This window comes from Silene latifolia, chromosome 1 (genome assembly GCF_048544455.1).
Source record: "Silene latifolia isolate original U9 population chromosome 1, ASM4854445v1, whole genome shotgun sequence".
In the NCBI taxonomy this organism is placed as follows: Eukaryota; Viridiplantae; Streptophyta; class Magnoliopsida; order Caryophyllales; family Caryophyllaceae; genus Silene; species Silene latifolia.
The window spans coordinates 168455-191422 of NC_133526.1; the positions used below are offsets into that span (position 1 = coordinate 168455).

Sequence of the window (22968 nt, forward strand, 5' to 3'; positions counted from 1 at the left end):
ATGAGGTGATTAGGGAAAAGGTAAAAGTGGCGCCAATAGAGGACAAGATGATGGAAAACCGACTAAGATGGTTTGGTCATGTGAGAAGGAGACCTATGGACGCATCAGTTAGGAGGCTGGAGACTTGGAGAACAGAAAAGGTCCCTAGAGGTAGAGGAAGACCGAGACAGACATGGTTGAGAGTGATTGAACACGATATGAGAGTTCTGGGGCTTGAGGAGAGTATGGTGACGGAGAGGGCACAATGGAGGGAAAGGATACATGTGGATTTTTAGTATTTGATGTTTTTTTGACAGATTTAGTATTTTTTTTATTTAATTTAAAGAAATTAATTTATTTATTTTTCTCCTCTTTATTACACTTTTTCACCAACCACTTTCTTATAGATTTTATTTGGTTCATTCCGGATCCTTAACTCTGTTTCGGTTTTTAAAAATCGTTTTAATCTTTTCTCTCGATTTAAATTTTAAGTTTTTATAAAAGAAAGACGGAATTTGATTTTAAAACCCCTAAGTTCACCTTGACTTTCCATTACATTTTCGTTCCTCCTTTTTGTTTTTCATCTTCCCTTTTTTATTCGCATTTTGAGGGGTGCGTTCACCCATGGACGGTTCGAAAAGATGATTCATGTCAACCGACCCCAAATCATTTTGGGATTAAGGCTCTGATGTTGTTGTTGTTGTATAAATAGCAATGTCATACCATTGTCCTAAATTCACAAGTTTGTGGCTAACTCGGTATTAACAATTTCAAATATCCTAAAAAGTATTATGTGTACAATTGAATACGACAAGTTATGTAATAAATATATTATTATTATTTGTAGGTATTATGTAACTATATTATTATTATTCTATTTTGTGGTTAAAGAGTGCTGGTAAATACTAAATTGTGAGAGTTTATATATTTAGGACACTAGAGTAAAGGTAGACGTGCACGTTGATGCACCTACTATTTTGCAATCAATTAGTCTTGCTGAAGACGGATCGGAGCAAGTAACGGGTAATGTCACTCACAAAACGGATAGGGGGGACAAGGTGGGGGCACCCCCATGTGCTTCCCTCTCTCCTCTATTTGGGTCATTTATGAGAGAATATGTTATCCGTCACTCCAAAGTGACGGATACATGCCGTCTTCAATAAGATTTTGTGTTTTGCAATAGGAAGTACAAAGCACATACCAACATACCATGCATGCAAGGACGCTTTTAATTACACAAATATGCATCATCATCATTCATGATCGCCACTCTTTTGCTTTTCTACGATTCCCCCATTCCTTTTTCACCGATCCCTATAAAGATAAAAACCAAAGTGTATTAATAAAAGTGCAATATGACTGTGGAAGGGAATTGCTAGGCCCACCCAGTATAAATAAAAAAAAACAATAAAAAACACAAAAATTACTTTAAAAAAAAACTACATGTGTCTTTTTCCGAAAATTTAAATTGAAGCAAAGAGAGCAAATAGGCGATAAAATGAACAATTGGTCTCCCTTGTGACGGGTTACCATTTGTGACGGATATTTTGTGAGATAAAATGGTAACAAAATGGGTTAGTGGAGAAAGGGGACCACATGAATAGTGTTGCAGAGAGAGAAAAAGTGGGTACATTGTGAGGTAAAATGGTATCCGTCTTCAGCTTGTGACGGATATGTCATGTCTTCAATGAGAATTTGTGTAAAATGAATGTTACGCCTCTTTACAAAAACTCATACTCCGTTTGGTCAACTTATTATACTTTTCCCAAGTTTTGTATGGATACTACAATCATTGTTTTCCCTAGTTATATCGTATCCTCGTAACAGATGATATGGTTAATAATTTATTGTACGAATTATCTCACAAAAAATGAACTATTGATTTCTATTTTGCAACAAAATGTGTAGGATAACTTTGTTATTAATTAATCAACCACTAAGCGCATTTTCTTAATTTTAGTGGGTAATGATCAATCCAATAAACCAGTACCACATCTTATTCCTGGAGAATCTACAATAGATTAATAGTAAAGTAAATCCATGATGGTTTGAAATTTGAAATCATCAAAGCAAATAACACCTTGATTACCTTTGACGTGACAAATGAAATATCCATCAAATGAGCAGCAGTACACACTACTGGAGCATGGAGCATTGAATCAGTTACAGGCCAAGTACCTCATACACGTAATTAAAGTGTCATTTGGTTAGCCTTAGTAATTAAAATACCTAGTACCTTAAAATACCTAGGTAAATTTTGTTGCTGAATACTTATCTATAGGGCAATAACGCAATTATATGTTTAAATAACTATTTGATGTTAATATCACTTTTAAAACAACATATAACGGAGAATATAACTTATTTCGACCATTAAATGTCTTTGTTTCAAACCATATGCAAAATCGGTTACCCGGAGTAAATGTTACTCCCTTTGTTCCGGTTATTTGTTGTCCATTTCCGTTTTGGGGCGTATCAGTCGTTTGTTGTCATTTCTATTTTAAGAATGAACTTGATGAGTAATTTGATCATTTTCATTCAATTTGTTCCACTTGTCATTTAGTTATTGGCTATCTCCTCTATCCTTGGTTTTTGTGCCAAAACCAAAGGAGTGAAATGACAACAATTGTTCGGGACAGAGGGAGTATATGTCAAAGAGGGGTTGTAATTTCAAGATATTTTATTCTAGGGCCCAGTCGACCCGAAAACCGTGAATAATAACCATCAAAATCTGCGGTTTTCGGCGATCTTCTGAATTCTAAAAGATCTTTTTCCTGAATATATACTTATCTATTGAGTCATTATTTGATTAAATAACTGTCGGATGTTCATATCCCTTTTAAAACAACATCTAATAAAGAATACAACTCGTTTCGGCTTTCACCGACGCTATTCGAGAAGTAGGCTTATGGTCCCTAAATATCTTTATTTCAAAGCATATGTCAATTTGGTTAACCCGAGTCATTTTTATACGTCATAAAAGGATTGCAGTGCGAATTTCAACACATTTTATTCCGGCGCCCAGTCGACCCGAAAACCGTTGATAATAACCTTCAAAATCAACGGTTTTCGTCAAATTCCGAAAACAGGATTTTTTTTATTATGTTTTTTGCAGAATACTTATATATATGTACATTTTGTGATTAAATGACTATCGAATGTTCATATCCCTTTTAAAACAACATAGAATGGAGAATACAACTTGTTTTGTCTATTACCGACACCATTCGAGAAATAGGCTTATGGTCTGGTCTCTAATGTCTCTATTTCAAACCATATGCCGATTCAGTTACCTTGAATATTTTTATATGTCATGATGGTTTGTAGTGATAATTTCAAGACATTTTATTCTGGGCCCAGTAGCCCGAAAATCGTGGATAATAAGTATTATAACCTTCAAAATCGAAAATGACTTTTTTGGAGCGAGAATACTTATCAATAGGGTCAATATGCGTTTAAATGACCATTGAATGTTCATATCCTTTTTAAAACCACATAGAATAGAGAATAGAACTTTTTTCGTCTATTACCGACATGATCCAAGAAATAGGCTTATGGCCTCTAAATGTCTCTATTTCAAACCATATGACGATTCAATTACTTTGAATCATTTTTATATGCCATAGAGGGGTTGCAGTGCGAATTTCAAAACTTTTTATGCCGGGGTCTAATTGACCCGAAAATCGTGGATAATAACCTTCAAAATCAGCGGATTTAAGTGATTTTCCGAAAAAGGTAAAGCTTTTCTATGAATACTTATCTATAGGACTATTATGTGTTTAAATGACGATCAGATTTTCAGTTTACTTTTAAAACAACATAGAATGGAGATTGGAGAATACAACTTGTTTCGTCTATTACCGACATTATCCGAGAAGTAGGCTTATGGTCTCTTTATGTCTCTATTTTCATCCCTATGCCAATTTAGTTAACATGAGTCATTTTAATATGTTATTGAGGGATTGCAACGCAAATTTCAAAACATTTTACTCCGACGCCCAATCGTCTCGAAAACCGTGGAGAATAACCTTTAAATCAGCAGTTTTTGGCGATCTTTTGAATTCGGAAAGATTTTTTTTTGTTGAATACTTATCTATTAGGCCCTTTTAAAACAACATAAAATGAGAATACAAACTGACAGAGGTAATCTAGTGCAGAGTTTGATCCAACAAATCAAAAGATTAACCAATTATAGAACGAATTAGGTAAATTCACATGCATTATATTGAAGTTATTTTATTCGTCTAAAATTCTAGTTTCAAATTAAAATTGTGTGATTAGATTATTAAATAAGATTAAACTCGTCATTAGGTAATGTCATCTAAATACGTTAATGATTAAAAAATTTCATTTAAACACATCTTAAGCTAAAAACAACATATTTTCATACTAATCTGTACTATATGTTACGGAGTACAAGATAAAATGGCAGGACTTGGTATTTAGTAAGACTAAGTCCTATATAATATATATGGCACCATGATTATTGTGGAAACGAAATAAGAAATAGAGGAGTGGTTGTTTGACTAGCGATATTGCTTCTTTTATACGTTTGGAATCCCACAAAGGACTCAAAATGAACTTTGTAATTTAGAACTAATGTCCAAGGCACTTCGTTTTGTAGTGGATAGTCTCATTACAAATATCGACATAGTGGAACAATACCAACCTAAAGGCATTTTCAATAGAATTAGCAACATACTAATTTTGTTTCTTAATGTGTTAAGCCTTATTCTTTCTGGTTTAATTTCACTTGAGTTCAATTTATTTCAGTTCAATTCAATTTAATTTAGTTAAGTTTCATTTAGTTCAGCTAATTTTAGCCGAAAAAACATGGCCTTAATGATACATATTTCGTTTTTTGTTTATACTTAGGTTAAGAGTATAATAAAACTGGTTTCACTTATTGGTGCAGCTACAAAGAGTTAGGCCCTGTTTGGCAAACAGTAAAAGCATATTCATGATAGCGGATAACGTCAGCAGAATACGGTTAGCAGATTTCAATAGCAGGTTTGACTATCAAACAAATCAGCAGAATTAGAAAAGGGTGTTTGGTAAATAGCAGGTTTTAAGGTAATTGGAATGATTATTTCATGAATAAAGCGACTATGCTAATGCAATATGCTGCTACTAGCAGCATATTCAAAAATAGTAGATTCTGACCAATATGCTATCAGAATACGCCGTTTACCAAACACATGAAAATAGTAGATTGCTTGGTCAAACTGCTAATTAGGCCGGAATCTATTAATTTTGCTCAATATGCTGTTTACCATGACCTCAATAATAATAAGACTTGAAATTGACTTAGTTTCTAGAAGGTTGACAAATTCATTCTTGTGCGGTTAATTAACACAAGACACTATACAGTATTATTTGTTTAATTATATTCAATGATGAGTCATCATTCACAATCCTGTTTTAAAATTAGTAAAACGAAGAAGAAGCACATGCACCCGATATTTGTTTAACTACCAAGTTGGAAGTCATTAGTCATGGCGCGACGCCGGTTTACGACTACTTCTATAGTTCTATTCACTATTTAATTTAATCAGACTACGACTACACTACTACGGAGTAGTTCTTTCCTTGTCTTATATGATCGATACTTGATTATATTATTCAGATTCATGAATAAGAATTTAATTAATTTGTTTATACGATCGATACGGCCTAATTATATGTATATGATAGGCTCTTCTAGTCTTCCTACCCTACAAGCAACATACATTTTATTATATTACGTAGCATTAGCATATTAGACTTTATTATTTTCGGTTGAAAAGAATTGAATTGAACTGAATTGAACTTAATGAAACTGAAATGAATTGAAAGGAGCTAAACTGAAGTAGGAGTTAAATTTGTGAGTATATAAGAGCTGAATTGAGCTAAACTGAATTGAAGTGAACAGAATCGAACTAAAATAAACTGAAATTAGGTACAAAAGAATATAGCTTAATTAATAATACTCCCACTACTCAATGTCATTAGTTTGATAACATGTTTAAAAAGTTGTTTCAGCAACACTTTCTTAAAAAATCATCCCAAATATTTGTAAATTGTACCATTACTACTCGATATATTAGAGCTAGTTGTGGACAAATGACGTTATACAAATTTTTAGTTTCATTTTACCTTTTTGAAGGTGTCCAAAACATGGCGATGACAAAAATATAATTTTTTTTTTACTGTACAATCCTTTGTTTTCGGGTTTTGTAAGTGATATCTTCACGTTTTTGAAATTCTACGTTACGAAGTATATGCTTAAACTCCATGCTTGCCCGTAACACTATCTTTCTCTCTAAAACCCTCTTTCTCATCGATTATATATCATCCTACTCTTCGCGATAAATTCATAAATCACTAGACAATTTTAACACATAGTCCGTATAAAGTATTTATAATTATCTGTTCCATAAAATATAAAGTGATAGATGTGGATTTACACTCGAGTTACAAAAACCAAATAAAGTAAATTACATGATTTACCCATTTGGCAACTTAGTATTAGTTGGGTTTGGTGTTAGGAGCAGGGACAGAGGCCCATGGGCCAAGAACTAAATAAAACCCAAATCAGTTGGTTTTTGTTTCAGCTCATAAGTATACCTACCAATTTCCAACTTAATTAGTAGATCGATCAGGTCTACTGGACCTACTGTTATATTGAGCCGGGCTCAGCTATTAAACTTCACCAAAATGGGCTGGGCCTTAAGCTAGGAATACAAGTATACTTAATCCCCTCCACCATTTTTTTTTTAACTATTTACTCCTTCCTATTCAGCCTAATGTTCTCCTTTCAGTATAATCCTACTCCTCACATATATTAAAGAAAGGGGAACATTAGGCTGAATAAGAGAGAGTATGTATTAGTCGATCAAACATTTCATTTTAGTACGTGTACGTCATTGATTCATTCTAATTTCATTTTAGTATATCACAGTGTTAGATAATACTCCTCTCTTGATCTTTAGATGATTCTACGAGAGGACATTCAAGGGGTTGATTTAGCTTCCTAATTCATTTTTCAATTTAGGTAAGAAGAGGCGCTCAAGAGATAATAAATACTCTACAACTCACGTTAGAAAACCATCATTTGGAAGCGTAAATGATCATGGATGTGTTTGAAAATTTGGTAGAAGGCCGAAGTTTGAACTCGTACGCTTCCTACTTAAATTTTTTAATGATGCAAAACATAGTATCCTTGGAAAACAATTTCAGGTATGCAATAATCAAACCTTAAACATTTGATTTCTTAACTAACAAATTTCCAACATTTGTCTACTTATCTCTCAATGTCTCTTTTACGCACTAATACAGTTGAATGTCTCACATTGCGATTTTTTGTCCAACTCGAAGCAGTTATGCATGATACAATTTCCTTAACCCGATCCCTGGTAAGCCCTAATTTAACAAATTACAAAGCACAGTAATACTTTTCTCATTTCTAATTTTTTTTAAAAACAATTTCAACAACTTGTTGCTAGCTATAAATTCAAATTACCATTTACTCCGTAATTTGTAAGGGGAGTCTAACACATTACCATAAGCGATTGATCTACATATAGTCGGTATATTTTTAAGAAGATATTTGTTTCAAACATTCATCTTTTTTTAGTCCTTTATTTTTAATTAGAAAAGTACATATAACGACCAAAAAGGTTGATGGGAGATATATAATATCATCTCATACACATACGTACGGATTATCTTGATAACTAGTTTCACTAATTAGCATGCATCACCATTTTGACGTACACTACTTATTATCATGCCTATAAGAATTGGAAACTGCCAAGAAACAAAGCTAAGGTAAGCAAGTACCTTTACAAACTATGCTAATTATTGATAGACCTAAATACTTGTATCATTGACCTTGTGACATAAAAAGAAGCTAGGAGCAGATGTCAACTAGCTTAGTTGGTTATGACCTGGATTTAAATCCCGTCATCATCAAAATCATCGCAATGGCTCTCTTTATACCAAAAAAACGTAATTGAGCTAGGATAATTTATATTGGAAATTCAAAACAAGAGAAAAGCTTAAATAAGAAAGAATATGATTTAAAAAAAAAATTCAAATATTATACTCATGAGAAGATGCGAACAATTGAGCTAGGAGTAATAAAGAATAATGTATGAAGCTTTACGAACAATAATAATGACAAGAATAAATAAAAATGATGAGAGTAGCTAATTAATATTCATGAGAAGATGCGAAAACATCAACCATAACTTGCATAACTCTAACCCTCATTTGTAAGGACATGATGTAGGTAGCTGTATCTCTAAACAATCCATCCAAATCCGACCCTTGTGACTCGGGTCGATTCGGGATTAATCTTTTAAGAGATCGAACTCGTTTCTCGACACGAGTAATAATTCTTCTTCTCATCAACACTCTTTCCTTCTTCTTCATATGCATTTGTTTCTTCTTTGTTTGCCTTAGCTTTACCCTTTGAATAGTAATACAATTTGTGCTACCCTTGTTTTCTAGGGCAATGCCCTTGTTATTTAGGGAATTTGGAGGTACTCCCATTTTAACAAATTGATATTTTATAGATAATTAAGATGGATTTTGTGTAGAGATTAGAAGAATGGAAGTAATGTTATATAGACTTTGATGGCTTTTTGAGTTGGTTACTATGAGGATAGGCCCTCACAATAAGCCCCTTTTATAAGTCGAGATGTTTGAGGAGTAATAATGAGTTGTTGGGCCAGTAAGGGGATTATACATCTGATGTATTACCTCCAATTCTATAGTTTATGAGCATTCTAATAAAGTTTTTGAGTTTTATTTTAAAGTTTATGAGTTTATTCATTTAAACATTATGCTCTAAAAAATTACAATAAAACTCAAAATTATTACTATAAGTTTAGTTAAATTTGAATTTTGACGGAAAAAATATTAAAATCTAACTTATAAACTTTAATATGCTCAAAAAATACACATATATGCTCAAAAACAAATAAAGTTTGAGGAAATAAGCGCAAAAAAAATACATATATGCTCAAAAAACAAAAACGTTGGAGGTAGTACATCCGATGTATGTTCCTTTTTCTCGTTGTTGGGCAAGTAATTATAATTAATTAATTAATTAATTATTGGCCCCCTTTCTTACAAATAATATACACCCTCATATATGGGAGAAATTTTTTCTTCCATGTGCTCTTTAACCTTTTCATAAGCCAACAAAACAATAATAATTGTTGAGATATGTGTCAATATGTTAAGATATCGACATATCAAAATTTATGAATACGGTATATTAAAATTACGTTGTATATAATCTTTCTTTTTTCGCGTGAATGTGAATAAAAAGATAGGCAAATTATACACAAAGTAATAATAAAAAAATCTGTGATAAATACAGCCTTTAAGGCATGGCCGGTATTTGAGAAACTAAAAGAAGAAATAGATTTTAAATACATGTAATTGTTGTATTGATGTATGTGTAATTTAGTTCTTAATTCTAAGTTAACAATACCGCATTTGGAAGATATTATATACTTAAATATACTGTAACTCTTAAGGGTTTTATTTATCATTTTCAATAAATAGCAATACCGAATTTAAGTACTACTGTAATAAATTAGAGGATAAATTGGAAAAATATAAGTCTAATTAATTAAGACTCATATTTGGTCTGGACAGCTGGACTCTGAAAATAAATACGGCCTTAATTTAAGGATGTATGCAGATTTATGGAGTATATTTTATAAATTTATTTTAAATTATTTCCAAAGAGAAATACAATAAAACTAACTGAAATAAAGAGTAGTATATTTGATTTGTAATACAAGACAGTTGTAGAGAAGGGTGAAGAACAATATTGATATAATGATTATTGCCCTACTATTAATTTTGATTGTGCCATGCTTAGCTTTTAGGCATGTTCTTCCACTCTAAAGAATAGCACATGTTTCCACATGACTTGAGCTCACCACTACCATCACTAATTAATCCTTAAGCATTACTCCCTTAGAAAGTCTCAATCCTACATCTTTTTATCACTAATAGTGACCCTAATATCATTGAATTGAAACACCCTGGGTTTTCCCTTTGCCACCTCTTAATTAAGAGGGAAGTAATGAATATATTCAAGTTAACAAAAATATATCTTCAAAATACATCTCCAGCTAATTAAACAAGTGCATCACATTATTAGGCAGCCTATTAAATTACGACAATTATACTAAAAATATACTGAAATGATTAAATGGTCAAGGCATTTATTATGATTTATATGAGAAAACCCTAAAAATATACGCACTAGGTATCATTTATTTATTTAAATTTGATGTGAATACGCCTTAAAAAAAGGTAAACAAATGATTATGATGGATAGAATAATAGGGATGGAAGTTGGAAGTATATATTTGAATTATATTGCATGGCAAAATGTCAGAGCAGAAAGTTTCAAAATGTATTAGCAAAGCAAAAATAAATGATGGGTGAATTAAGGACTTTTTTTTTTTCCCTTTTTTCTTTGGATAAGGAGGGGATGATAAGATACTGATCTTCTGACAAAACACATTCACCAACCCATCAATGTACTTGCTTACCTTTGTTTCTTCGCAGTTTCCATTTCTTTCCAAATCTATGCATCCCAATTATTACTCGTGTTTTTCTCTGTCTAGTAATACTAACACTTCTATTTAAATATACTGTATAGTACAAACTAAAGAGAGTACCAAATACGAATGTATAGTGTACAATCAAAATTTTTGTTTGAGACAAATCATTGCGGTTGAAATTAAGATGGACCAAATGAGATTAATTATTAATAAGATGTAAATATAGTCTGATAGAATGTTACTATCAAATTTTTTTGTTAAACATTGATAGTTTTAGTTATAACATTTTATCATGAAATAGTTACTTTCTATTTAAAAATGTTATTTTCTGGTTTTAAGAGAGGCTTACTCAAAGTATAAACATTTTATGCAGTAATTTGGAAAAGTAAATTAAAAAAAAGAATAACTTTTGTGAGGTTAAAAAAAAGAATAACATTTTATGCATTAATTTGGAAAAGTAAATTAAAAAAAGAAAAACATTTTATGCAGTAATTTTTATTACAACATTTTCTAAAATACAAGTCTCTACATCTCGCTAGTTAGTTATTTTGTCTTATTATGAGGTTAAGTGGGCACATCGCATACATTGCATCTAAATTTGTTGTACAATGTATGTGCATTTGGAGAATTGATATAATTCTCATAATAATTGATTATTAATTACAAGAATCAATTAAAAAGCTAATTAAGATTTGGATGGTGATAATACGTGAAACATAGGTTTATAGTTTAGTGAGGAAACAAGAATGAATAAGAATAACACGAGTGGCATGTATATATGTTTGATAGCAAAATGGGGAGTGCATAAGAAACATGCAAGCAATGCAAGCGACTTAATAATGCTTACCTGGTTTTGAAGGATGTGAGCCTAAGAACATGCAAGCACATGCATTTACATACATACGTCCAATTTCATCAACGTCATACCTACATACATACCCATGTTTAATTAGGTTTTTTGTGTTGACTTGTATCTTAGCTATTTTTTTGTGTCTTTACGTATGGTATGCTCTAATCACTTTGTGTAACCTAATCATCAGGAGCGTCTGTGGCCATTTTTAGCCATGACCGTGGAAACTAGGCCTTCAATTTATAAATACAGGCTTTATTGATAAAATTCAATTTAAACCCCTTAAAATATAGTAGTATAGTGTATTTAATTTGCGCATTCTTATTTAAAGACGTTATTGCTAATCATGGCAAAACCTTCTCAATTGAGACTAAAGTTTAGTTACATACATTTATATATGCTTAGTTTATTACTCCTCTTGGGTGATACAACGATTGAATCGAACGATAAATTAAAAATGAATACAGTGAATTGGTGATGCAGTACATACTCAGTACATTATCCCTACTCTTTAAAAAGAGGGGACTTGGTGGTACTGTAGCTATGAATAGTACCAGCCAAGTCCCTCCCTCTACCGTTAGATTTTTCCAATTAGATCTCAAGCCTCCATTTTTTTATTCACTCACAGCCACACCCTTAACAATTATTTCTATCATTGTACTCCAGTCATTCTTTTCAAACTCTTCCTTCTCACACCTCAACACAATTCCCTCGGAAAAACCTAGCATCTCACAGGTATTTTACTCCTAATCCCATTTTTTAGTCTTTTTGGTTTATTCTTTCTTGTTATTATTTATTATTGTTAGTAGGTTAACATATTTTGTTGGTGCTCTCTAGATCCGTTTTCATAGTTTCATTTAGGAATTTCAGATCTTTAAATTAGGTCTCAATTAGTTCTTAGATTGGAGTTTAGTCGATGTACTGTTGTTGTCGTCTGTGATTATTATTATTATTATTATTATTATTATTATTATTATTATTATTATTATTATTATTATTATTATTGTGATTATTATTGTGATTATTATTATTATTATTATTATTATTGTGATTATTATTATTATTATTATTATTATTATTATTATTGTTGTTGTTGTTGTTGTTGTTGTTGTTGTTGTTGTTGTTGTCGTCTGTTTAGGTACTGGTAGAGTCTGTAGCCAGCACGTCGGCTTACCTGTGGTGTCTTTGAACCCCTTACTGACTGTCATAAATTGTTTGTGTATGTTCTCCATTATTTTGATTGTTTATTACCTTGTTTTCAACTTCCTCGGTTTGCTTTTACAATTGTTTAACATTGTAGGTCCGGCCCTACTGGGGATCGCCCGTTCTATCTTGGCAACGTATTTAGGATTGACAATCATGTCAGCTATACCAGGGCATGAGGTACCGATTCCGTTGGCCTGATATGTATTTTTTTTCTCGGTAAATACTAATCTGTTTTAATTGACCCACTGACGGCTTTTCTCTTTTGTTGTGGTTGTATCCTGTGTATGCGTGGTGCCGAGACATGGGTTTTTTTGGTAGGGGAGCTGTTAAGGTAATTACGTGCTGCGTTTCCTGAATTTTTAGCGTATATTACCCTTTTCTCTGGTCGTTATTTTATGACCTTGATCTCATCTTCCTCTGTTGCATTTACAACTAATAAACATTGCAGTCCGTCACAGCTGGGGATCACCCATTTTACCTTGCCAGCACATTTGGAGGTATAATCGTGTTGGTGGTGCCAGAGCTAAGGTGCCAATTTGGTTGGGTGGATATGCTCTGTGTTTCACGCCAGTAGCATAAGCAGAGCTACATCAGAGGTGCAGTTATCGTTGGCTCATCTTTATTCTTTTCCTCTCTTGCCGAGTGTTAATTGTTTTGCTAATATTGTTACAGTCTACTACTTTTCCTACACCCGTCAGCCTAATTTATGTGTCGACAGGGGATACACACAGATTGTGGGGATATTCAGAGCGGCAAGTACGTGTTACACTTCTCCTTATTGGTTTCGTATCCTTATATTTTGAGCTAGGCCCGCCAAGTTTGAATTCTATAATTCTATGCATTGCAGTTTTGGTGTTGTCAGGGGAATGTAGAACTGTTATTAGCGGTGCTTTATGGTTGATGGCGGCGGGAGGACCCAGGTATCAATCTCGTTCCCATAATTTACATTGGTAAATTTGGTTGGGTTTGTCTTCCTTTACCAACTTCGATGTCGTTTGCGCTTTTGAATTCCATTTTTTTTTGTTAATTTAGTTTGATTTCGTTGTTATTAGGGTGTTATATTAATGCTACCAATTTTTGTTTTTTGTTTTGTTGTTTATTAAGTTTGATTTCCCTGGTGTTCAGGAATTGATTTATACATTCATTCTAGATTCCTTTATCTTGCTTTTTTAATGTTTTTTTATCCCCTCTTATCTTCTCTTATAAGCCAATCTGTATCTGGCAGCTCCTGTTCATTTTTAATACGCCTTTTGGTTTCCTTCCAGATTGGGTTTTTCAGGCTATATTGAGTCATTGTTGGCAACTCTTCATGAACAAGGACTTGGGCAAGAAAGGTCTCGTGGAAGCACCACATATGCAAGCTTTTAGTCCTTATCATCTACTATTGAGCATCATCCCATTATATGGTCTGCTATATAGCAATGTCTTGAGCTTTGTGAATTGTGATATGGTTTTGTTGTATTGAATATTTAATACTTTAGGTTTAGTCACAGTAATTGATCCATTGGATGCTAAAGTACACCATTGTTTATGAGTTAGTGTTGTTGGAGGAGCTATACCAATTTATTGATGTCAATCTTAAACATAAGATAAACATGTCATTCTTCGACAACTACAAGCTAATATTTTTACTTTTTATCTCATTGTTTGGTGGACTTGACAAAAATGATTGTATGCTATTATATTAATTAGTAATTTTATTTCACCATCTTGCTAGACGATAAGTATCTACATTTAGTATCCAGAGAAGAGTAGATCAGCATTGGCGCTTAAGGGGCTGTCAAGGAGTGTTGGTCCTCAAAGTAATGACAATCTTTGTTAGAATACTCTTATCTTTTTTGAGGTTTTTCATCGCCATTACTAAATCATTCCCATTTATTCAGAGATGACGGGGTTTGGTAGGGGTTGTAATGCATGCCAAAAAAATTGAAAATTTGAAATTCCCCATTAATGTAGCTAACGAATATACTGTTTTTTTTCGATTTAACGAGCGAAAATATGTCTCTTCCTAACGCTTCCACGTTCCACTCCCATCTTGTTATGTAAACAGATGAATTTGTCTCCCTCCAAATTCCAATATCTAAGTAGTCATTTATGCGGTCCAACACGTGCATTTAACTTATAAGTTCAGAGGCTACATAGTTTTTCTTATTATCGTAATTTTTTTTTTTGTAACATATCATTCTTTCCTAAGCAGTTAATCTTTTGCGAGAATTAAATGTTTTTGTGGCATGACACTCAACTTCTCTTAAGGTGCGTACTGTAGTTTAGGCGGTGATGTAATAACTTGTACGAGAGTCTATAGTTATTTTCAAGTACTTTTTAGTTTGTGTGTGTATGTGTGTGTGTTGGGGGAGTTATTATAGATGAATCCAGATTCCCTTGAATTGAATGGTTTATGAGAATCTGTAGTGATGCTGCTAATAAGTAAATTAGATTTTGAGTACTTTTTAATTTTCTTTTTAGTTCTTTTTAAGTGTTACGAGAGTTATTATAGATGAATCGATATTTCTTTGAGTTGAATTGTTTAAGAGGAGATATCCTTTTTAAAATAGTAGGGAATTCGGGTCAAAGTGCCAGAGGGATGAGTCGTTGGTGTTAGAGACCAGTAGTAGTATGTAGTTGTAGTAATAATAACGAAAGAATATTAATGTTGGTGGACTGATGAAGAGAGAGTTGGTGGTGGTAGTGGTGCGAGAGTGAAGGACAGACGACAAAGGGTTTGGATTACAAGAAGATAGATTCCAAGCTCAGGCAAAGAAGCTTCGTTTTTTCAATTTATGAGGGCATTGGTAGGACTTTGAAAGGGAAAGGTCTTTGCAGGGTTAAGAATTTTAAAAAGCCATATACTTCGTAGCTTGTATTGTCTTGGACTGGGGTGTTTTGATCTTTATTACTCTAAAACTGCATGTTCACATAACATTCTTCTAACACGAAATATTAAAGCTTGATTTTAGGTGCATCCTATTGTAGTATAGTACTTACTACTGTGTTCTATACAAGTCTTGGTCATGATGAAATTCAATATCCATTTTGATTGCGATGCTTGGTAACGAGGTCACCTACACGATTAACTGAATTGGGGCACCGCGCCCGGTAGGGCGCGGAGCAACAACTAGTATATTGAAGTAAGGCGTAAGTGGCCAAGTTTGCCTCTTGTACAAACTAAAACAAAAAGAATTTTATTGGTGCTCTTAAACAAAAATTAGGACCTCTGATTGAAATGTCATCGATAAGGGACCGCAACAAATATTGGACCAGACCAATTTGCTGGCAATTTGGAAGCGATTTGAATCCAATACTTGTGTTCAATCGGACTTGGACTGAATACGATTACGAGTCACTCAGATTTTAGCTTAGGGGCCATACGACGAAATAAGTAAAACAATACCATGATTTTTAAGCAACATTATCAGTATGCACGATTGAAGTATGAATTGGGTAAATCATGCATGGTCATTCTTGATTGATTAATGGGATGCTTGCTTTTGAGTTAAACAAATTAGGATGACGGCTGTGCACATGGAAACCCACCCTCATTTTAGGCCTCATTTTACTCTTTATTTCTATTTTGTTTCCTGTAATTAAAATTCAATAATTATGCCTTTTATTATATCTCCACTCACTTAGATCAATTGTTAAGAGGCGCTATATATCGAGTTCAATTTCCTCAAAATGTCGCAATGCTATAACTTGGGAGGCAAAAGTTTAAGGCAGTAGTAACCTTACTCGGCCTCAAGCTGAACTAAATTACCGTACTGTGAACTTACAGAATACATAGAATGTAGAAAGGACTAATCAAGTATGCTTTGCGGCAAAAAAAAAAGATGATGTTTACCCCGTAATAGTAAGCAATATTATATGGTCTCCCTGAATTTTTTTGTAAGATTACCTTTGATAGTAATTAACTTGGGCTGTTAGCTTCTTACAGATGTCAGCTAAGATAGCTGATATTATTAAACGACGGGACCAAGTTCCTGTAAACTATTGTTATGGCGAATTTGACAAAAGAATTGAGAAGACTCAGAAACAGTTCTATTATCCTACTTCCCTAAGTCAGCTCTGATAGTACATTTCCAAATTTCATGTTGGATACTTGGATCTTTAAAAATATCAAGAAACGAATTTTGACGACAAAATCTCGCCACTAGACATGACAAGGGTAGGTTTTTCATCCGGAGCTGCGGAAGTAAGAAAGGAGCCTTACAGATCAAGAACAAGGATGCCAATCGAGCGTCTCCCCAGCCCACATTGGAATTATTTCACCAAAACTAAAAGTTAAGCGCTCTGCCACCTTCCATGCTTGTCTAGCCAGCTTGATCTTCGATGTATTCCTTGGAAGACCATAGAAATCTGGTCCATTGAAGCTTGTAAATGCTTCTAACTTGTCTAGTGCACCTGCCTAAAAATGCAAATAACACACCAAAACCACTGTCAGGGAAGCAGTCAATGAAATATTATTCCGGCTAATATATTCATGGGGCCGCAGCTAGTTGCCAGCACTCCACAAGAATTACCTCTTCGAAAATTTTGGCATACAACGATAAAGCAACGGGAGCATTGAAGATTCCAGCACATCCGCAGGAACATTCTTTCCGCTGTCTCTCATGAGGTGCGCTATCAGTCCCCAGAAAATACTGTTTACTTCCACTCGTCACGGCTGTAACTATTTTCTGTCCTGTATCAGCCAATAAAAGTAAGAAGAAATCAAAGATTAGGAACACAACCTTATGTTGAGACATAATAAAAGCATATAGCCATATACAGTACATTCTGTTCGTTTGAGTTAAGGCAATACAGTACACATACTGTGGGTTTCTCTTTTGAGAACGGGAAGACAGTAATTGTGTGGTTGCAGTCCTCCTTGGAAGAGAGAGTTCCTATTGAGAATGAGGTGCTGTGGTGTCACAGTTGCAGCGACATTCCCTGAGATAGGCGACAAAGTGAGAGTTGAGATAGGCAGATTTACCCCTCATCAGAAAACGCTGTAAGAACTAAACAAGTTACCTTCTTTGCACGATTCAATAAAATTGACAGCATCGGCTGTAGTGATATGCTCCATCACAACTTTAAGTTGTGGTAGTTTTTGGATCAGGGGTCTTAAAACTGTTTCAATAAATACTTTTTCACGATCAAATATATCAACATTAGGATCTGTGACTTCCCCATGGACCTGTATAATGCACATCATATCAGTGTACGATGATGGGCTTGCTACTACCAGTCTACCATCAGATGACAGTTTAGACTTGAAATTTATAGAAGTTGTCAATCTATTTTGGGATCACCAAATTCAGCGCCAGACACTCTTAAGAAATTACCTGACGTTAAACAACAAGCAACATACATTATATGCAGTTTAGTACTCCGTATTAAAGATCCCATGTTTTAACACTAGGGAAGGTTTACACGTGTAAATTAAACGTACTCAGTGTTCAAGGTCCAAAATAAATGTTAGGACAAAGTGGTACAGAGTAAAAATTGAAAAAAACAAATAGAAAGAAAAATTAAGGCTGCGAGATATAACTACAGAAACATACGGCGTACAGAGTATGTTAGTTGATGAAAAGAAAACTTACCAACAATGGCATATTTTGCTTAGCCATCTCTTGGAGCACAGGTAAACATTTTCCGAAAAGATCAGTCACACCATCTTGCGAATTAGTTGTTGCTCCAGCTGGGTACAATTTGACAGCGTAAACCACCCCACTATCTCCTGTCACAGGAATCAGATTATCAGACATAGAAAATTGATGGCAGAATAGAGTTTGGTTGATTCATACATTTTAAAAGTCCATGTGGGCCAGTTGATGTAGTACTACGAGTTACAAAAAGTCTGTTTCTTATAAGAATGTGCTAAGCGTATTGAAGGGGAGGTGTTTTCCATTTCAGCACTGGACAATGCCTTGATGTTGGAAGAGAAAACATCATAGCAGAGAATGAAATGCCAGATTGTAATGCGAAAACCGTTACTGTGATAAAGTGAAGTTCTCTACAAGCTACATAGATACAGCCAGAGTACCCCCCACAAACAAATAAAGAAGCATATAGAAAAATATTGTTTTACGCTTCGACAACTGACAATCAACATTCAGTCATAGGACTATAGGAGCATGGTGAATATACTTTTTAGCTTAAACTAAAATGTAGACTTACTGGCAAGTTTGATCTCATCAGGTTCCATTTTGTCAGTCAGATAAAGTGTCATAAGTGGATTGAAGTCACTTCCATCTGGCAGTACCTTCATAATTGATTCTCGATAAGTGATAGCAGCCGCTGTAGTGGTAACAGGCGGCCTGAGATTTGGCATGATAATCGCCCTTCCAAAATGTCTAGCACTAAATTACAGAAGGACACAGCATGAATCTACCACATGTAACGTTAACATCATTCTTTGCATCATGATTTATGAGTTACCTGTAAGGAGCAACTGCTGCTAGAAGATCCCCATCACGAAGATGAAGGTGCCAATCATCAGGGCGTGTAAGATTGAGTTCCATCTTCCCTGCTCTGAAATCTGCCTTGTTAAACCTCACAATTCCAGGGACGAACAAACCTGACACCTAAAGAAGAAGCGGAAATGCTTCAGAACATTAATGTAGGTGTCACTAGAAACAATGGCCTTTAGAAACGAAAAACACAAATCCACGGGCTGTTGAACTTTTAGCTTACATACCAGAATTTCGGCCTAGAAAAACTTATGTCTCAATTGCTATCCTACACTAATTTCGTTTCCAAGCGAATGTTCTATTAAAAGCATAAATCTTTCCAGCCGTTTATCTTTCTAAATTAGTCAAGCAAGTAACAGTTTTAGAACAATCACTTATGGCTATATAATTCCTCAAAATACCAATCTTTAAAGCTCTTTTATTTAATTGTGAACGGAGGTAGAAGGCTAATGCAATAACAAAGGGAGGGAGGGAGGATTCAAACATGCGACCTATTGTCCACGTGTGATATTCAGCGCTCTCTTTACGACAACAACAAGAGATCCCAATTCCCACATACACGATCACTAGCGACTAGAGAGGGCATTAAAACCGAAAAATGAAAAACACTAGAAACAAATCTTCAAAGGCAAAATGACAGCGGATTTCAGTTTCATTGTTTTCCCTAATTCCTCCTGGTAGATCTATTTACCAATTATGTCACTATTGCAACCAACTCAACAAATTGTCAGTAATTTTTATTTCCCATGATAAAATCAAAGCGTAATTCCAAAGTCCGATGGAATCAAAGACTCGTTATTCTTTGTTATTTGACTATGATGGAACAAAGCAAAATGGCTCACTAAAACACTGACTGCGCTTCGTGGATGCAGAAATTAAATATGATCAGAAACACCAAATTATTAACAGCATTACAGCAACGAAGAAAAAAAAAAGACAGGACATCAGAACAATCAGTAAGTTAAATACTCAAAACTATGATTCGCAAATTTGGATTACAGCATAAAGAAGTGATCTTTGTTATGAGATAGATGAAGTAAGTTAATTGATGTTTGAAAGCTCCATTTCCAGAATCCTAAATCTTGATTCAATAAAAATACGGAGTACTAAATAATTGACTGAGACGGAGGGAATACCTTTTTTTTTTATCTGTGATTCGGACTTCCGAGTTGCAGACAATTGCAACGATTGAGAGGTAGAGCCTAATTATATGCTGATTTCTGAGTTACATTATTTTATAGTGTGATTAAGGGTATATTATAATTATACATATCGAAACGATTAGGCAATTGATTCGTTCACCTTTTAATAACAAGACAATATATAATTAAGATTTTAAAATTGCGATACTCGAATTAACACGAGGCAGAATTGACATTGTTAACTATAGTACCATTAAAACAAGAGATCTAATTATCTAGTAAGAGTTTCAGACAATTGAATTTTTAGAATTTCTTAATTACTTCGTTCATTGTTTTTCAATAAATCATTGCCCTAGAAATCTTAATAGAAATTTTCCCCCAAAAAAGAAATCTTAATAGAATTGCTCATTCCATTGCCAAATCGGCAATAGATTGATCGTGCCTAGCTTTCTATAGTGTCAAAAAAAAAATTATTAGAATTTTATTCTAAGATAGTATATCACCAAATGCCAATCGATGTCGGTTAGCTCCTTCATGATAACATTGAAGCAACTCTTGATATTAGATAAGCTAGGCTGAGTTTGAGGAGTCACAATGTTAATAATGGCGCAGCCTGCGCCCATTCCCATCCTTTGAACACGGTTGATAATCTTGATATAATGTAGTACATCAAAATCAGGTCCAATATCATAGTTTACAACCATTGAGACGTGGCTGATCAGATTAATTTGAGCAGCCAATGAGTCGGTCGTAATGACAATACCCCGAGGATAAGCTAGGAACTCGTACATGTTCATGTTGTCCTTAACATCGGCTGGTGAGAAGCTAAGGGTCGAAATACAAGGACTCGAACATGTCAGTGAGCATTAGAAGGGTACATTTAGTGTCGACATAAAAACACTTCTCCTGTTGGCTAAAGTGTTGTTTTGTAGAGCTTTCTTAGAACTTGTTGTTTCTTGTCGTTGTCTTCATTATCTGCAGTCGCGTGGAACTTTACACGCATTTTAAAACCATGCTTAAATCATATATATTCATTCATTTGGATATGTATATGTTAATTTTATATGTCCACTCCAAAACTATTGGAATGTTTTAATGCAACATGACACTGCTTGTGACTTGTTTGTGACTTGTGACTTGTGAGTGTGTACGTACCAATAATCAAATAAGTAGTTCATTTGCAATTCCTGTAAAAATTTCTCACGAATTGAGAAACATATAGCTACGTACTCAAACGAGTAAAGTCCTTTTATTTTCTAAATAAAGCAGAATAATAATACAATACAAGAACTATTACTACTAGACTTCCTTTAGCCATGCATGTTTACGTTGCATGGCGATCAACTAGTAACACAAATACCTAATACTCCATCTCCTTCAATTCATCACTTGCATTTTGGTTTCAACTATGACCATCTCCATCATATTACTCCAACTAATTAGCTTCTTAATTACCATCTTCACCTCCTCCATAGCCCCCTCCACCGCCGCCACCATATCCACCCCCACCGCCTCCTCCGTATCCACCTCCTACTCCACTTCCATGTCCTCCTCCAACACCACCTCCATAGCCGCTACCACCACCTTCATGGCCTCCTCCATAGCCACCCCCAGTACCTCCTCCTTGGCCTCCACCGTAGCCTCCTCCTACACCACCCCCATGACCCCCTCCATATCCACCTCCTTCATGTCCACCACCTTCATGGCCTCCACCGTAGCCACCTCCAATGCCACCTCCTACACCACCACCATGGCCTCCTTCATGGCCACCGCCAACACCTCCTCCATAGCCACCTCCATGACCACCGCCAACACCTCCTCCATATCCCCCACCAGTGCCTCCTCCTGCTCCACCTCCATGACCACCACCAACACCACCTTCATATCCCCCTCCAGTTCCTCCTCCTGCTCCACCTCCTCCATATCCCCCACCAGTGCCTCCTCCTGCTCCACCTCCATGACCACCGCCAACACCTCCTCCATATCCCCCACCAGTGCCTCCTCCTGCTCCACCTCCATAGCCACCGCCAACACCTCCTCCAGTACCCCCGCCAGTTCCTCCTCCTGCTCCACCTCCATGACCACCACCAACACCTCCTCCATATCCCCCGCCAGTGCCTCCTCCTGCTCCACCTCCATGACCACCACCAACACCTCCTCCATATCCCCCGCCAGTTCCTCCTCCTGCTCCACCTCCTCCATATCCCCCACCAGTGCCTCCTCCTGCTCCACCTCCATGACCACCACCAACACCTCCTCCATATCCACCACCAGTGCCTCCTCCTGCTCCACCTCCATGACCACCACCAACACCTCCTCCATATCCACCACCAGTTCCTCCTCCTACTCCACCTCCATAGCCACCGCCAACACCTCCTCCAGTACCACTACCATGACCACCACCAACACCTCCCCCTACACCACTTCCACCTCCATAACCACCACCAACACCGCCTCCCTCTCCACCTCCTTTGCCTCCTCCTCCATATCCACCACCAACACCTCCTCCTTGTCCACCACCAACTCCTCCACCATAACCGCCTTCGCTACCTACACAACCTTCCTTACTTATTTTCTCTTCCAAAGCCCTTCCCTCGGCTATCCCTACAAACACCACAACTACTAATAACACTAGAAAGCTAACACCACCAACACACCTCCCCAACTTCTTCATCATTTTTCACTCCCTCACTTACTTAAGCTATTACCACCTTTATTATACGGAGTATTTCTTTCTTGTTTTTGTTACTTGGTTTTGAATGAATACA

The 22968-nt window shown here is 35.2% G+C and overlaps 2 protein-coding genes and 1 long non-coding RNA gene across 6 annotated transcripts; 1 reads left to right on the top strand and 2 right to left on the bottom strand.

Moving 5' to 3' along the window:
* The first annotated feature begins 11830 nt into the window (after positions 1 to 11830).
* LOC141591339 (uncharacterized) lies at positions 11831 to 14221 on the top strand. Its single transcript, XR_012520816.1, has 6 exons — positions 11831 to 12138; positions 12704 to 12940; positions 13058 to 13205; positions 13282 to 13365; positions 13457 to 13529; positions 13875 to 14221. It is a non-coding gene; the product is annotated as an uncharacterized LOC141591339 (long non-coding RNA).
* A 2251-nt stretch (positions 14222 to 16472) lies between these two features.
* Positions 16473 to 20283, bottom strand: LOC141591347 (dihydroorotase, mitochondrial-like). 3 transcript variants are annotated; one of them, XM_074411662.1, is made up of 8 exons: positions 20195 to 20283; positions 19027 to 19172; positions 18766 to 18947; positions 18189 to 18325; positions 17617 to 17782; positions 17419 to 17535; positions 17127 to 17287; positions 16473 to 17011 (listed from the first exon to the last, which is right to left on the bottom strand). In XM_074411662.1, exons 2-8 carry the CDS (start codon positions 19107 to 19109, stop codon positions 16820 to 16822), a joined length of 1038 nt encoding a protein of 345 aa, XP_074267763.1. In that variant the 5' UTR covers positions 19110 to 19172; positions 20195 to 20283; the 3' UTR covers positions 16473 to 16819. The 3 variants fall into 3 exon arrangements, with proteins under 3 accessions (XP_074267763.1, XP_074267778.1, XP_074267770.1); XM_074411677.1 differs by lacking the exon at positions 20195 to 20283 and adding an exon at positions 20058 to 20180; XM_074411669.1 differs by lacking the exon at positions 20195 to 20283 and adding an exon at positions 20028 to 20107.
* A 1134-nt stretch (positions 20284 to 21417) lies between these two features.
* On the bottom strand, positions 21418 to 22968 carry LOC141591159 (uncharacterized). 2 transcript variants are annotated; one of them, XM_074411565.1, is made up of 2 exons: positions 22433 to 22968; positions 21418 to 22393 (listed from the first exon to the last, which is right to left on the bottom strand). In XM_074411565.1, the coding sequence occupies exons 1-2, from the start codon at positions 22875 to 22877 to the stop codon at positions 21648 to 21650; spliced, it is 1191 nt and encodes a 396-aa protein (XP_074267666.1). In that variant the 5' UTR covers positions 22878 to 22968; the 3' UTR covers positions 21418 to 21647. The 2 variants fall into 2 exon arrangements, with proteins under 2 accessions (XP_074267666.1, XP_074267662.1); XM_074411561.1 differs by having other exon boundaries at positions 21418 to 22114; positions 22154 to 22968.

What these genes read in the sequence shown, in the direction of transcription:
- LOC141591347 (XM_074411662.1), bottom strand. Translation starts at nt 19,109, where the DNA reads ATGGAACTCAATCTTACACGCCCTGATGATTGGCACCTTCATCTTCGT. An exon ending in TATTGAATCGTGCAAAGAAG is followed by an intron (nt 17,536 to 17,616) that starts GTAACTTGTTTA and finishes CGCCTATCTCAG; the next exon opens with GGAATGTCGCTGCAACTGTG. An exon ending in ATGCCAAAATTTTCGAAGAG is followed by an intron (nt 17,012 to 17,126) that starts GTAATTCTTGTG and finishes TTGCATTTTTAG; the next exon opens with GCAGGTGCACTAGACAAGTT.
- LOC141591159 (XM_074411565.1), bottom strand. Translation starts at nt 22,877, where the DNA reads ATGATGAAGAAGTTGGGGAGGTGTGTTGGTGGTGTTAGCTTTCTAGTG. An exon ending in TGTTGGTGGTGGTCATGGAG is followed by an intron (nt 22,394 to 22,432) that starts GTGGAGCAGGAG and finishes GATATGGAGGAG; the next exon opens with GTGGAGCAGGAGGAGGAACT.